This window comes from Saimiri boliviensis, chromosome 7 (genome assembly GCF_048565385.1).
Source record: "Saimiri boliviensis isolate mSaiBol1 chromosome 7, mSaiBol1.pri, whole genome shotgun sequence".
In the NCBI taxonomy this organism is placed as follows: Eukaryota; Metazoa; Chordata; class Mammalia; order Primates; family Cebidae; genus Saimiri; species Saimiri boliviensis.
The window spans coordinates 19,892,760-19,904,998 of record NC_133455.1 but is presented as its reverse complement, the minus strand read 5'-3'; the positions used below and the strand labels follow the sequence as shown (position 1 = coordinate 19,904,998).

The 12,239-nt window shown below is 50.9% G+C and overlaps 1 protein-coding gene across 3 annotated transcripts in view; it reads left to right on the top strand.

Moving 5' to 3' along the window:
- TPCN1 (two pore segment channel 1) overlaps positions 1–12,239 on the top strand; it is a 76,825-nt gene that overhangs the window by 4,966 nt on the left and 59,620 nt on the right. For all 3 annotated transcript variants that reach the window (XR_745403.3, XM_003932223.4, XM_074402193.1), the window contains exon 2: positions 320–556. Coding sequence is in view for 2 of the 3 variants with exons in the window: in XM_003932223.4 (XP_003932272.1) it covers positions 445–556 (112 nt within the window). In the remaining variant the exon portion in view is untranslated. The remainder of the gene's footprint in view (positions 1–319; positions 557–12,239) is intronic.

The following is a 12,239-nucleotide window of genomic DNA, read 5'->3' as shown; positions in this document are numbered from 1 at the left end:
CCTGAGTTGCTGGGATTACAGGTGCCCACCACCAAGCCCAGGTATGTATTTTTTGTAGAGATGGGGTTTCGCTATGTTGGCCAGGCTGGTCTTGAACTCCTGGCTCAAGTGATCCACCTACCTTGGCCTCCCAAAGTGCTGGGATTACAGGTGTGAGCCACCACACCTGGCTCTAATTAATTCACCATTTCAAAGAGTATAATTTAGTGGTTTTTATTCACAAGGTTGTGCAACCCTCACCACTAATTTCAGAATATATTAATCAGTCATGGCTGTGTTTTAATAATTATCTTTTATTTTTTAAATTCTCAAACCCTAGAAGATGCCTCTCATGGAGGAGTTTCTGAGCAGCACCTCTGGTCCAGTGACTTTGAAAGGGAGCTCAAACCAGAGAGTGTTTCAAGCCCTGGACGTCACATCCTGAGGGCCACAGGAGAAGAGAACATGGCTGTGAGTTTGGATGACGACGTGCCCCTCATCCTGACCTTGGACGAGGGTGGCAGTGCCCCACTGGCTCCCTCCAACGGCCTGGGCCAAGAAGAGCTACCTAGCAAAAGTAAGATGGTGGGGAGCGCTGGAGGGACCCCAGCGTTTCTGTTTCAGAGGCTGAGAGGTGATAAGTGCTTTGTGGTCTGATAGTAGGGGCCTGTAACTTGCTGCCTGGCCACATGTTTGAACCCCAAATTCTGATACAGAAACTACTCCCGAGAGACTGTGGGTTTCTCCTTCCACACCCCCAGCTTGGCAGTGTTTCCAGGGGCCTAGCTGCTGCTCTTCGAGCCCTCATTCCCTTTGCCAGCTGCCTGCCTTGCACCTGAGGTGACTTGGCCTGCCCGCGGATGCTTGGCGGGGGCCTCAGACCAACCTGCTCTGGCTGCCGTCCCTGCCCCATTCCTTCTTAAAATAAGAAACAGATTTCAGCACCAGCCTCCGTCTGTCCCCATCTGAGACCGTTGGCAGGAAAGCAGCACTGCCTGCATCTCTGCTCCATCTCAGTCCCTCCTTGCCCAGGACAGCGGGGAAGAGGACGGGTGTTTTGTCGTGATCCATTGATTTGAGGGTTTGGGGTTTCGCTTTGACTTCCTATGAACCGAAGCCTAGCACAAAGTGAGCCCAAGTGCAGCAAGGAGCTTTAAATATTTTAAATTTTAAGTGTGTTTCTGGCAGAATGAGAGGTCTTAAAAACCTTTCTGGTTCTCATCCCGAAGCCATTTGTCTCAGTTGCTCATGCCTTGGGCTCAGGAGAGGCTTAAAATAACCTGTCTTTTCTGGAGGGTCCTAAGACGTCAGGAAGCAGTGCTTTAGGGTCCGCTTAGCAAATGCATGCTCCACATCTCCCAGTGCTCCCCAGCCAGGGCAGACGGGGAGTGTTCTCCCGTTCATAAGTGAAGATGTTTGGGGCCAGGGAGAGACGAGCCAGGCTCTCCCGTCTCCTTTGTCCAGGGAGAATGCAGTTGAGTTGCAGGGAGCTCAGCAGCCTCCCCTGGGAATTACTGAAGGAGAGCAGTGTTTCCAGGGATGTGAGTGTGGCGGGGAGCCCTGGCTTCCTAGAAACAGGCCTCTCTTTGCTTCGCCGTGTTCACCCTCATCTAGGGTGGCAGAGCCGGGCTGCTCAGGAGGATTCGAACGTAAATCAGATTTTTCCCCGTGCCACTCAGGGATGAGAAAGCAGTGGCTCTGATTTCAGACTATCTGTTTTCTTTCAGAAATCTCTTTGCAAGGATAGGGAGTATTATCCCTATTTTACAGAGGAGGAAACTATGGGTCAGAGAGGGCAAGTAACTTGCCTGAAGTCACCCAGCCAGGAAATGGTTGAGCAGAGATTTGAACCCAGCATCATCTGACTCCAGAATTCCTTCTCCTTCTCTTCCTTCGTTTCCTTCTCCAGCTGCTCCTCCCCCTCCTTTTTTCTTCACTACCCTCAATAAATTTCTTCACTACCTCAAGGTGGGAGCACGGTGGCTCCCACCTTTAGTCCCAGCCCTTTGGGATGCCAGGGCAGGAAGACCACTTGAGCCTAGTGATTTTGAGTTCAAGACCAACCTGGGCAACATAGTGAGAGACCTCAGTTGTACAGAACAATTAAAAACTTATCCAGGTATGGTGGTGCATGTCTGTAGCCCCAGCTACTCAGGAGGCTGAGGTAGGAGGATTGCTTGAGCCCAGGAATTCAAGGTTGCTATGGGCTATGATTGCACCACTGCACTCCAGCCTGGGCAACAGAGCGAGACCCTGTCTCAAAAAAAAAAAAAAAAAAAAAAAAAATGAGTACAGGCCTTTAGCATTTATATTATCTCCTTATATATAACCTCAATATAGAGTTGTTATTATTATCTATATTTTATAGAGGAAGAGACAAGCTCAGAAAGGTTAAGTAACTTGCCCAGGGTCACACAGCTAGTAAGCAGTAAAGCCTGTCTGATCTTTCCTCCTGCACCACAGCGGAAGGTGCTTTGGGGAAGGGGTGAAAGTGAATGTGACTCAGCTTTAGAGAAGAATGCGGCCTAGTGAGGGTGTGGCTCGTGTCTGGAAATAGCCAGGCTCAGGATTCTAAATGGGAATCCTGGCTGTCATCGCAAGTGTCACTTTTAAGTCCCTCCAATGTGCCCGAACTGCTGGTTGGGCGTCCAGCTTTCCTGTGGGATGAAAGGGGCAAGAGAGCAGCCCAGTCCTGTGTCAAGCTCAGGCTTTGAGCTGCTGATGGAGCTTGATGAATAGGAAATAGGCCAGAGACACAGTAAGACTCCCCTTGGCTAGGCCGCTAGCGACGCTGCTTTTATCTTGGCAAACTCAGTGGCTTATTTTGGTTTGTTTCTCAAGAAATATATCACTAACTGCTGGGGTCCAGGGACACTGTGTTTCCTGCACAGCATATTAGTATCTTAGTTTCCTCTCTCAGCTTCTTACTGGTTCGTTTTTAAAACCTCAGTGAACTGGTGGGTGTAATTCTCCAAGCCTGGCTGAGAAGAAGGGTAGGACCCGTCCAAGTAAACAAGAGATTTCAAAGGAGGCCTGCTCCACCTTAGCATAGGCCTTTGATATTTTGTGCTTGGGTTTTGGCCTTGACCTTCTACCCCAGCACGCTCCCTGTCCCTGCTGTCTGAGGAGCAGTCCTTCAGTCCTTTTTTTTTGAGATGGAGTCTTGCTCTGCTACCCGGGCTGGAGTGCAGTGGCACAATCTCGGCTCACTGCAACCTCCATCTCCTGGGTTCAAATGATTCTCCTGCCTCAGCCTCCCAAGTAGGTGGGATTACAGGCATGAATCACCACACCAGGCTAATTTTTTTTTGTATTTTTAGTGGAGATGGGGTTTCACCATGTTGGCCAGGCTGCTCTCGAACTCCTGGCCTCAAGTAATCCACCTGCCTCAGCCTCCCAAAGTGCTGGGATTACAGGCGTGAGCCACCATACCCAGCTAATTTTTTTTGTATTTTTAGTGGAGATGGTTTCACCATGTTGGCCGGGCTGCTCTTGAACTCCTGGCCTCAAGTGACCCACCTGCCTTGGCCTCCCAAAGTGCTGGGATTACAGGCATGAGCCACTGCGACCAGCCCTGAGCAGTCCGTCTAAAGCACAAGCCCAACCTGGTGGTTTCTCTGTTTTAAAGCTGCTTTTTACTCTCCCATCCAGGGGGGCTGGGGAGGGCAAGCTCTTCAGCCGGCAGATGAAGCCTTGCGTGTTCTATGGCCTTCTTGCTTGACCGGTCCCATTTCCTGCCTCACTCCACAGCATCCTACGGCATTTAGTTTGGTGAATCCCCTGCGCATTCTTAAACCTCTCCACCTTGCTGGCAAGTCAGTCTAGACTGCGTTTCTCAGCCTCTTGTTTGCTTGTGGCCTCCAGTGCTGTCTTGAAAATCCTGCTGATAACACCATCTCTTTGAAGCCTTCACTGAACTTCCGCTTCCTGACAGAACTAATTACTCACTACCCTTTTCTGCTTCGGTATCTTGATTAGGCTTCCATTATTACAAGTAGATTATGGTGGGGTAATTGCACGTTTAACTATCTGATCACCTACTAGGCCCTGAGAGCCATTTATCTTTTTTTTTTTTTTTTTTGAGATAAAGTCTACTCTGTCGCCCAGGCTGGAGTGCAGTGGCACCATCTCAGCTCACTGCACTCTCCACCTCCCAGGTTCAAGTGATCCTCCCACCTCAGCAGCTGGGACTACAAGCATGCGCCACCATGCCTAGCTAATTTTTGTATTTTCAGTACAGATGGGGTTTCACCATGTTGACCAGGCTGGTCTTAAACTCCTGACCTCGAGTGATCCACCCACCTCGGCCTCCCAAAGTGCTGGGATTACAAGTGTGAGCCACCATGCCTGGCCCAAGATCCATTCATCTTTGTATCACATAGCTTAATGCCCACAATATGCAGGTACTCAACAAACCGTCGTCAGAATCGACCTACATGGATTTCTGGGGCCTTGCAGCTCATGGGAGTGGCTGTTTGAGGGCCCCAGTCAGAGGTGGGCAGCCTCCCTTTTGCTGTCTCTCCCACCATAGGTTTGAGTCCCATTGCTCTCAGCATAGCTGAGTGTCCTGGTGGCTGCCATCACTGACCTTTGTCTTTGGCTGCTGTAAACTTTTGAGGTACTAAGGAGTTGGCAGAATGCAGATGGAGGCCATCCGTGGAGTTGGCAGTGACATGAGTGTGGGCCACTGGGAACGAAGCAAGCTTTCTAAGGCGGAGTCGCCATCAAGCCTGGCTTTTGTTTTGGCCCAGCAGCCACTGAGGCCTTCTCAGCACTGTATCTCCACGCTCCATGTCTGTTTGGGCACCCCTAACAAAACACCATGGACTGATGGCTTCACCAACAGAAATCTAATCTCTCACAGGTCTGGAGGCTGGAAGTCTAAGACCAAGGTGTCAGCAGGTTTGGTTTCTTGCAAGGCCTCTTTCCTTGGCTTGCAAATTGTCCACTTCTGATAAGGACACCAGTCCTATTGCATTAGGGCTCACCCATACGACCTTATTTTACCTTAATCACCTTTAAAGGCCCTTTCTCCAAACACAGTCCCATTCTGAGCTACTAGGGGTTAGGACTTCAGCCTATGAATTTGAGGGGGACACAGTTCAGGCCATCACACTCCTGCCCCTTCCTCAGAGGCAGGGGCCGAGGAATCTGGCTGTGCTGCTTGTGACCTTTAACCCTGCAGGAAACTGGAGGGTTTGGGTTTTTCTCCTTACATGGGCGAGAGAGTGGATTTAATCCAAGACTCAGACATCTTTGGGCTTTAAGAGCGGCTGCTGCAGTGCTAATGAATGAGTCACAGGCAGCACGGTGTCAGGTTGATAAAGGAGGCAGGTATGAGCAGAGGTATTTAAAGCCTGGAAACCAGGAATAACCTTGAAAACAGTCAGCAGGGCCGCTGCTAGACAGTGGTTTACAGACAGCCCACAGTCCACACCACATGGCAGGCGGTGGTCTCGCCCCCTGCGTTCAGGGAATCAGGACGTCTGGGGTGGGTAGACATACTGGGTAGTCCAAGGTGTTTCCCAGGGTAGCTCTGGTTACACTCAGCTCTGCCTTCTCCCTGCCTTTAAAGCCAGCCACTGCCTAAGATGGACTAGACCATGTGCCTTTTCTGAGTGAGGGAAGGATTGGGCTCAGGGGGCTGGCTGAGGTCTGGGCTGGATGTTCTCTGCTTTGGTGCAGGTTGTTTATGGTTTTCAGGTGACAGGCCCTGCAGCTAAAGCCCAAGGTTACAGCGCAGAGAGCTGCTCTTTCTCTCCTTCACACCGAGGCCTGGCATGCCATCTGGAGTTCCTAGGACCAGTGCAGCCTCCGCAGTGTGGAGGATCCCTGCCCCCTGGCAGGGGCCCCCATGTGGCACCCTGGTCCCCTTTTCAGGGTCTTTATACAGCCAGGGCCAATTGGCACCAGGCTCAGTCAAGGTGGGCCAGAGCTGTTGGCCTCAGGGCTGCCGTAGCCAGGAGGAGCTGGGAGAGAGTCTCGCCAGCTGGCACCGGAGGATAATCCACCCCGAGGCGTGCGCTCCATCACTGTTACCTGTGCCGTGGCTTTGCCTCTGACCAGGTGGCCCCAGCATACTTGCCAAAGAGTGAAGAAGCCCAAGGGGCCTGCACTGCCTTTGTCACTTGTGGTACCGTGGGGGGTGGAGTGGTTGAGCTGAGTATAGCTCTTAGCTGCTCCAAGCCTCAGCCTGCTCATCTGTAGAATGGTCATGATGGCATCCATCAGTTGAGTAGTTGCGGGGGATTGAGTGAGATCACGTGTGTGAGCACATGGTCCGTGCTCAGCTGGTCATAGGCGTTATTATCGCAGAGACTGGGCTTCCTTGGAATATCCTCCATGAGCAGAGGTCCTGAACCCAGGGCAGGATCCAGATCCTTCTTGCCTCATTCCTGGCACAGCGGGTTGCCCTGCCTAGCCAGGATGCCTCTGCGTAGCAGCAGGAGACCAAGCAGCAATTAGATTTTCACAGGCTCCCACTGAACTTGGGCATTTGGCTCCGCTGGAGTCATTCCCCTGGCTTTTTCAGGGCCTTGCCAAGGCAGATCGCTGGGTGTCACCAGACCAGCAGTGGCGCCAATTAAAATGAGTAAGCATCCAGCATGCTGGGTGGGAGCCTTGCAGCCGAGCCTTGGCGCTTTCGCTTCCTCAGCCCTCCGCGTCTTCATGGGGGGGATCCTGTCTGTTGCCTCAAGCCCCCTGCCATGAGATGCCGTCTCTTCCCGTCCCCCTTTCCGCCCTGCACACAAGGCGCTGCTGCTCTGAATGACAGTCGTGGCAGCTGGGTGAGGGCTGGAGCACCCCTCCTCCCCACTCGCCTTGGGGAGGGCTGAGTTCGCATTTGCTCTGAGAGTACTTCATGAGCCAGAAACGTGAACTGCTCAGCTCCCTCGTGTGGGAGGAGAATGGGAGGGCTTGGATGGCTCACAGCAGTATACCGCCGGGGGCATCTTGTTGCAGTGTCCTCTGCGGGGAGGTTTCAGATGACAGCAAGGTAACCCAGGAACAAACCTGGAGTGACATCGGAGTGACATCAGTCTTGAGACAGCCCCCATGCCACCTTCCTGCTCTAGGAGTCCCGAGCAGCCTTCCCTTCTTGCCCTTTGCGGGAGTGAAGTCTCTGGTTTGGGCATCCTCTGACTCTCACTCTTCTCCCTGCAGTCAGGTCAGCCTGGGTAGGGTATGTGCAGTCATAATCGTGGCCTGTGGGTGTGGAGCCCCCACTGTGTGTCAGCCAGTATCCAGAGCGCTTTGCTGCTGCTATCATTTCGTGCTTCTTCCTAGCAGATTTGGGAGGCCATTGCTTTCAGTATCACCTTACAGAAGAGGAAACGGAGGCTCCCAGAGGATGAAACTCATCCAAGGTCATGAAGCCACTTTGACTTACCTTTGAACCCACGTCTACTGACTCCAGAACTAGTCTCTTATCTAACGCGCCCTCCACCGTGAAGTAGAGCTCTGGGGAAGAGGTAGCATTTTAGGCTGAATTTCTTTCTTTCCCAAAAGGAAGTTGCTTTCTATCTTTATCCTTTTTTTAAATTAAACTTTTATTTCCTCCAAGGCAATTATTCTAAATGGAGTTCCATACCTGGAGCTCCCTTTCGTGTTGTAAAAATAGCACAGCTGATGGCATTTCATCGTGAAGCTGTGTTGGATCATCCCAGAGAAGCTCCGAGACAGGGCACGTGAAAACCAGACCACGAAGGACAGCCGTGCTCTCCCTGTCTGCAGAAAGTCAGCTTTTCCCCAATGCACGCCTTTCCCCAGTTCTTCCTCTGCATAGAGGCATTTGGCTACTTTTTCCGTCATGGTGGTTAGAACAAGAAAATGTGGGCAGAAAATGGGAGTTCTCGGGTGTCACGATTTGGGCGTGGGAAAGGAAGGATGAGGAGGAGCAACTTGGAGCATGGGTCGTGACTGTAGATGCCCAAGGCCAGGTGGGCTTGCTGAGGGCAGTGACCTCCCTGAGGTTGCTGACTCCCAGTGGCAGGTGACCCCGCATCAGGACTCAACTGGTGGAAGTCCCTGGACTGAGCCGGATAATCAAACTGGGGCCATTGGTGCTTATGTTGCCATTTGTACTGGGTACCCCTTAGGCCTTGTTTGCTTTAGTTCGAAATGTTTATCTCCTTGTAAAAACTGCAGTTCCTTCCCTACCCCAGTCATGAGGCTCTGGCTCAGAGAAGGTATGAGATTGTAGCATGAGATCTGAGAGCTGGGCTGCCCTGGGGCCTGCTGGGCCAGAGGCACGCTGGGGACAGTGTGAGCTCTCTAAAGGGACAACTGGTACTTACTCTGGCTAATCACCGTCATGTAGGATCACAGGCAGATTGCTAGCACATTTGCCCGTTTTTCAAAATAATGTAGAACCTATGTATATGTGTATATATATATATATATATATATATATATATTTCTTTTTGAGATGGAATCTTGCTTTGTCATCCAGGCTAGAGTACAGTGGCACACTCACGGCTCACTGTAAACTCTGCCTTCTGGGTGCAAGCGATTCTCCTGCCTCAGCCTCCCTAGTAGCTGGGACTACAGGCACATGCCACCATACCCAGCTAATTTTTGTATTTTTAGTAGAGACAGGGTTTCACCATGTTGGTCTGGAGGGTCTTGATCTGTTGACCTTGTGATCCACCCACCTCGTCCTCCCAAAGTGCTGGGATTATAGGTGTGAGTCGTGGCGCCTGGCCCTAGAACCTTAATCAAAAGTCTTTTGATTCTTAAATAGGGACAGCCAATTCATACACGTCTTCAGTGCCGCCAGCTGAGTGAAATCTGGTCAGTAGGCTGCCCTGTGCTGTCTGACATAGAACTTACCAATTCACCCTTTGTTTTCTGTTCAGAACAGACTACTTCAAATTAAGGAAAAGTATACAACACCAACCAACAAACCCTCCATGGCGCTGAGGTTATGTTTCTCTTCCAGTGGCTTCCAGTGGGAATCAGGACAGGTCAGGCAACCTCCTCTTTGCCACTACATTCTTTGACCAAAGAAAGACCTGATTTCATTCAGCTTTGGAATCAAAGCTGGGGCTGCAGGGTAGAGGTGTCGAGCCAGGCCAGGCAGCAGCTCCCAGGAAATCCCGCATCATTCCTGGTGATTCTTTCCTTTGTTACAGTTCACATGGGCTATGGAGCACACATTTTCTACTCTTCCTTCTTATCTTCATCTTATGCAACTTTGGACCACCATCTTTTTTTTTTTTTTTTTTTTTTTCCTTAAGTGATTTGATTCAGGCTGTGACCTTTTGTTGTTAGCTTGGACTTTGAGATGTGTAATAAAGATTCCAGTGAGCATTCGAAGTTTTATTTTAAAAGTAGTGGTTTAACAAAAGAAAAAATTAATGGTCTAATAGCTAGTCTTTTTTCTTTAAATTGTCACTTTCTTGTCAACTGAAAAACTAAGTAGAGTTTTTAAAATGGCTGCTGCCCTGGAAGTTAGAAGCGCGTCAAATGTAGTTCCAGCTCGGTCTGGTGGGCAGTGAGACGAGCATAGCACACGCTTCTTTTGTGGTGTGTAACTCTAGAAGGACTTAGGGGAGGTGGGCATGGCTTTCCAAGAAGGTGGAAGATGGGGGCAGGAGGAGATGGCACGCATCTGCTTGGTGAGGAGTTGGGGTACATCCAGATTGGCATTAGAGAGCGGGTTAAGCTTGAGTGTGCTGTGTCTAAAGAGATGAACAGCAAGTATAAGACTCTCCCATGCCGGGCGCAGTGGCTCAAGCCTGTAATCCCAGCACTTTGGGAGGCCGAGGCGGGTGGATCACGAGGTCAAGAGATCGAGACCATCCTGGTCAACATGGTGAAACCCCGTCTCTACTAAAAATACAAAAAATTAGCTGGGCATGGTGGCGCGTGCCTGTAATCCCGGCTACTCAGGAGGCTGAGGCAGGAGAATTGCCTGAACCCAGGAGGCAGAGGTTGCGGTGAGCCGAGATTGCGCCATTGCACTCCAGCCTGGGTAATAAGAGTGAAACTCCGTCTCAAAAAAAAAAAAAAAAAGACTCTCCCAGAAGAAAGGAGCAGTGGAGGAAAGGTGTATATGTGCCGGAGTGGGTGGTGTGTGAGTCAGAGGGTTGGGGAGAAAGGTTGGATCCAAATCTTGTGGGTCTCCTTGCCTGCACCCCTAGACCCATGCTGAAGAGGAGCTGGACCTTCATCCTGGGGTGGCAGAAAAGACCCTGGGCACTTTAAGCAGGGAAGTGACCATCGGTTTTTAGGAGAGCATCTGAAAATTCACTCATGCTGCTCTGCCCAGAGCGGTTGGCAATGATGGCAAGACCAGGCAGTGTGGGGTTGGCCCAGGGACACGGGGGCACCCGTTTTGTTTTGCCTCAACAGTGTTTTAAGAGGCAGCATAATGAAGCAGGTGGTATGCACATGCAGCTTGGCACCTGCATCTGCCACCCCTCGGCGTCCCATGTTTGTTACCTGCCTAGTGCCTGTAGGCGTTTGAGTCTGTAGCCCCTGGGTGAATTCTGATGGCACAGCCCTGTGGCTGGAGACAATGCAGCTCAGCCAGGGGAGTAGCAGAGGTAAACTGCGGACAGGTGTGACTTAGGGAGCGGTGGGAGTTCGGGGTGCTGGGAAGAGGGATCAGAGATCCCAGGGAGGGGAAACAGCATGGTTGAAGTAAGGAGGGGCTGCAGTGAGCTGAGATTGCCGCTGCACTCCAGCTTGCCTGGGTGACAGAGTGAGACTCCATCTCAAAAAAAAAAAAAAGAAAAAAAAAGGCGGGGCTTAGGAACTCCTCTGAGCCTCACACCATGGACGGGGCCAGAGACTAGCATGCTGGGGCGGATTGGATTTGGGTTGTGGTTAAGAGCATGCACGCTGCTGGGGTCAGACCCGCTGCGTTTGAATCCAGCCCTGCCTTCTCCTGTTGGCACTTTGGCCAGGTGATGTAACCCCTCTAAACTTTCCGTAAAATGACACTAACATTAGTATTACCTTTTAGGATTGTTCTGAGGTTCGTACAAGGTAGCATGCCTCACACAACTAGCATAGTGCCTGGCTTACACCAGAATGAGCATTGGGGGGATGTCAGCCATTATGCTTAGGGGCGGGGTCAGAGCAGGTGTATCCGTTTTCTGGAGCTCCTAAAACACTGATGGTAGGAGTTTGGACCTGGTTGAATTGGGCATGGGAGCTGCTAAATATGTTGGGGTCAGAAAGTATGTGATGACAGAGCGTCTTCCTGCTGGCGTCTTGCCAGCTCGGGATGCTGTCTCTAGTCACCGTGATAACCCCTGAGCTTAGAAACCCTGGGGTGGGTCAGCCCTGAATAGGAGTTACTTTTCTCCCTGGAGATTGGGAGGTGGATGGAGAGGAAACTTCCAAGCTGTTCTGCAGTAGTAGGAACCAGATTTGGCATTTTTCTCTTCCTGTCTCTCTGACCAGTCGTTGAACTTCCCTGGGTCCTGGAAGCTCAGCTCAATTCTTACTTTTTTTTTTTGAGTTAGAGTCTTGCTCTGTTGCCCAGGCTAGAGTACAGTGGCACCGTCTCAGCTCACTGCAACCTCTGCCTCCCGTTTTCCTGTTTGTTTGCTTGCTTGCTTCCTTCCTTCTCTTATCTTTTCTTTTCTCTCTTCTTCTCTCTTGTCTTTTTTTTTTTTTTTTTTTTTGGAGACAGTTTCATTCTTGTTGGCCAGGCTGGAGTGCAATGGTGCAATCTCAGCTCACTGCAACCTCCACCTCCCACATTCAAGTGATTCTCCTGCCACAGCCTCCTGAGTAGCTGGGATTACAGACATGTGCCACCATGCCCGGCTAATTTTGTATTTTTAGTAGAGTCGGGGTTTCTCCATGTTGGTTAGGCTGGTCTCAAACTCCTGACCTTAGGTGATCATCCACCTCAGCCTCCTAAAGTGCTGGGATTACAGGCGTGGGCCACCATGCCTGGCCTGCCTCCCATTTTCAAGCAATTCTAATGCCTCAACCTCCCAAGTACCTGGGATTACAGGTGTGCATCACAGTATCCTGTTCATTTTTTTTGTATTTTTAGTAGAGACGGGGTTTGACCATGTTGGCCAGGCTGGTCTCAAACTCCTGACCTCAAGTGATTCACCTGCTTCGGCCTCCCAAAGTGCTGGGATTACAGGTGTGAACCACCATGCCTGGCCAGTTCCACTCCCTTCTTAAAAGTCTCTCAGGAAGGAACTGGACAATGCTGAGCAGATGAGGATTTTCACAGGCTCACCTGGCCTGGGGCCTGGCCCAGGAGGGTGCTTTTTGATGAGAAACAT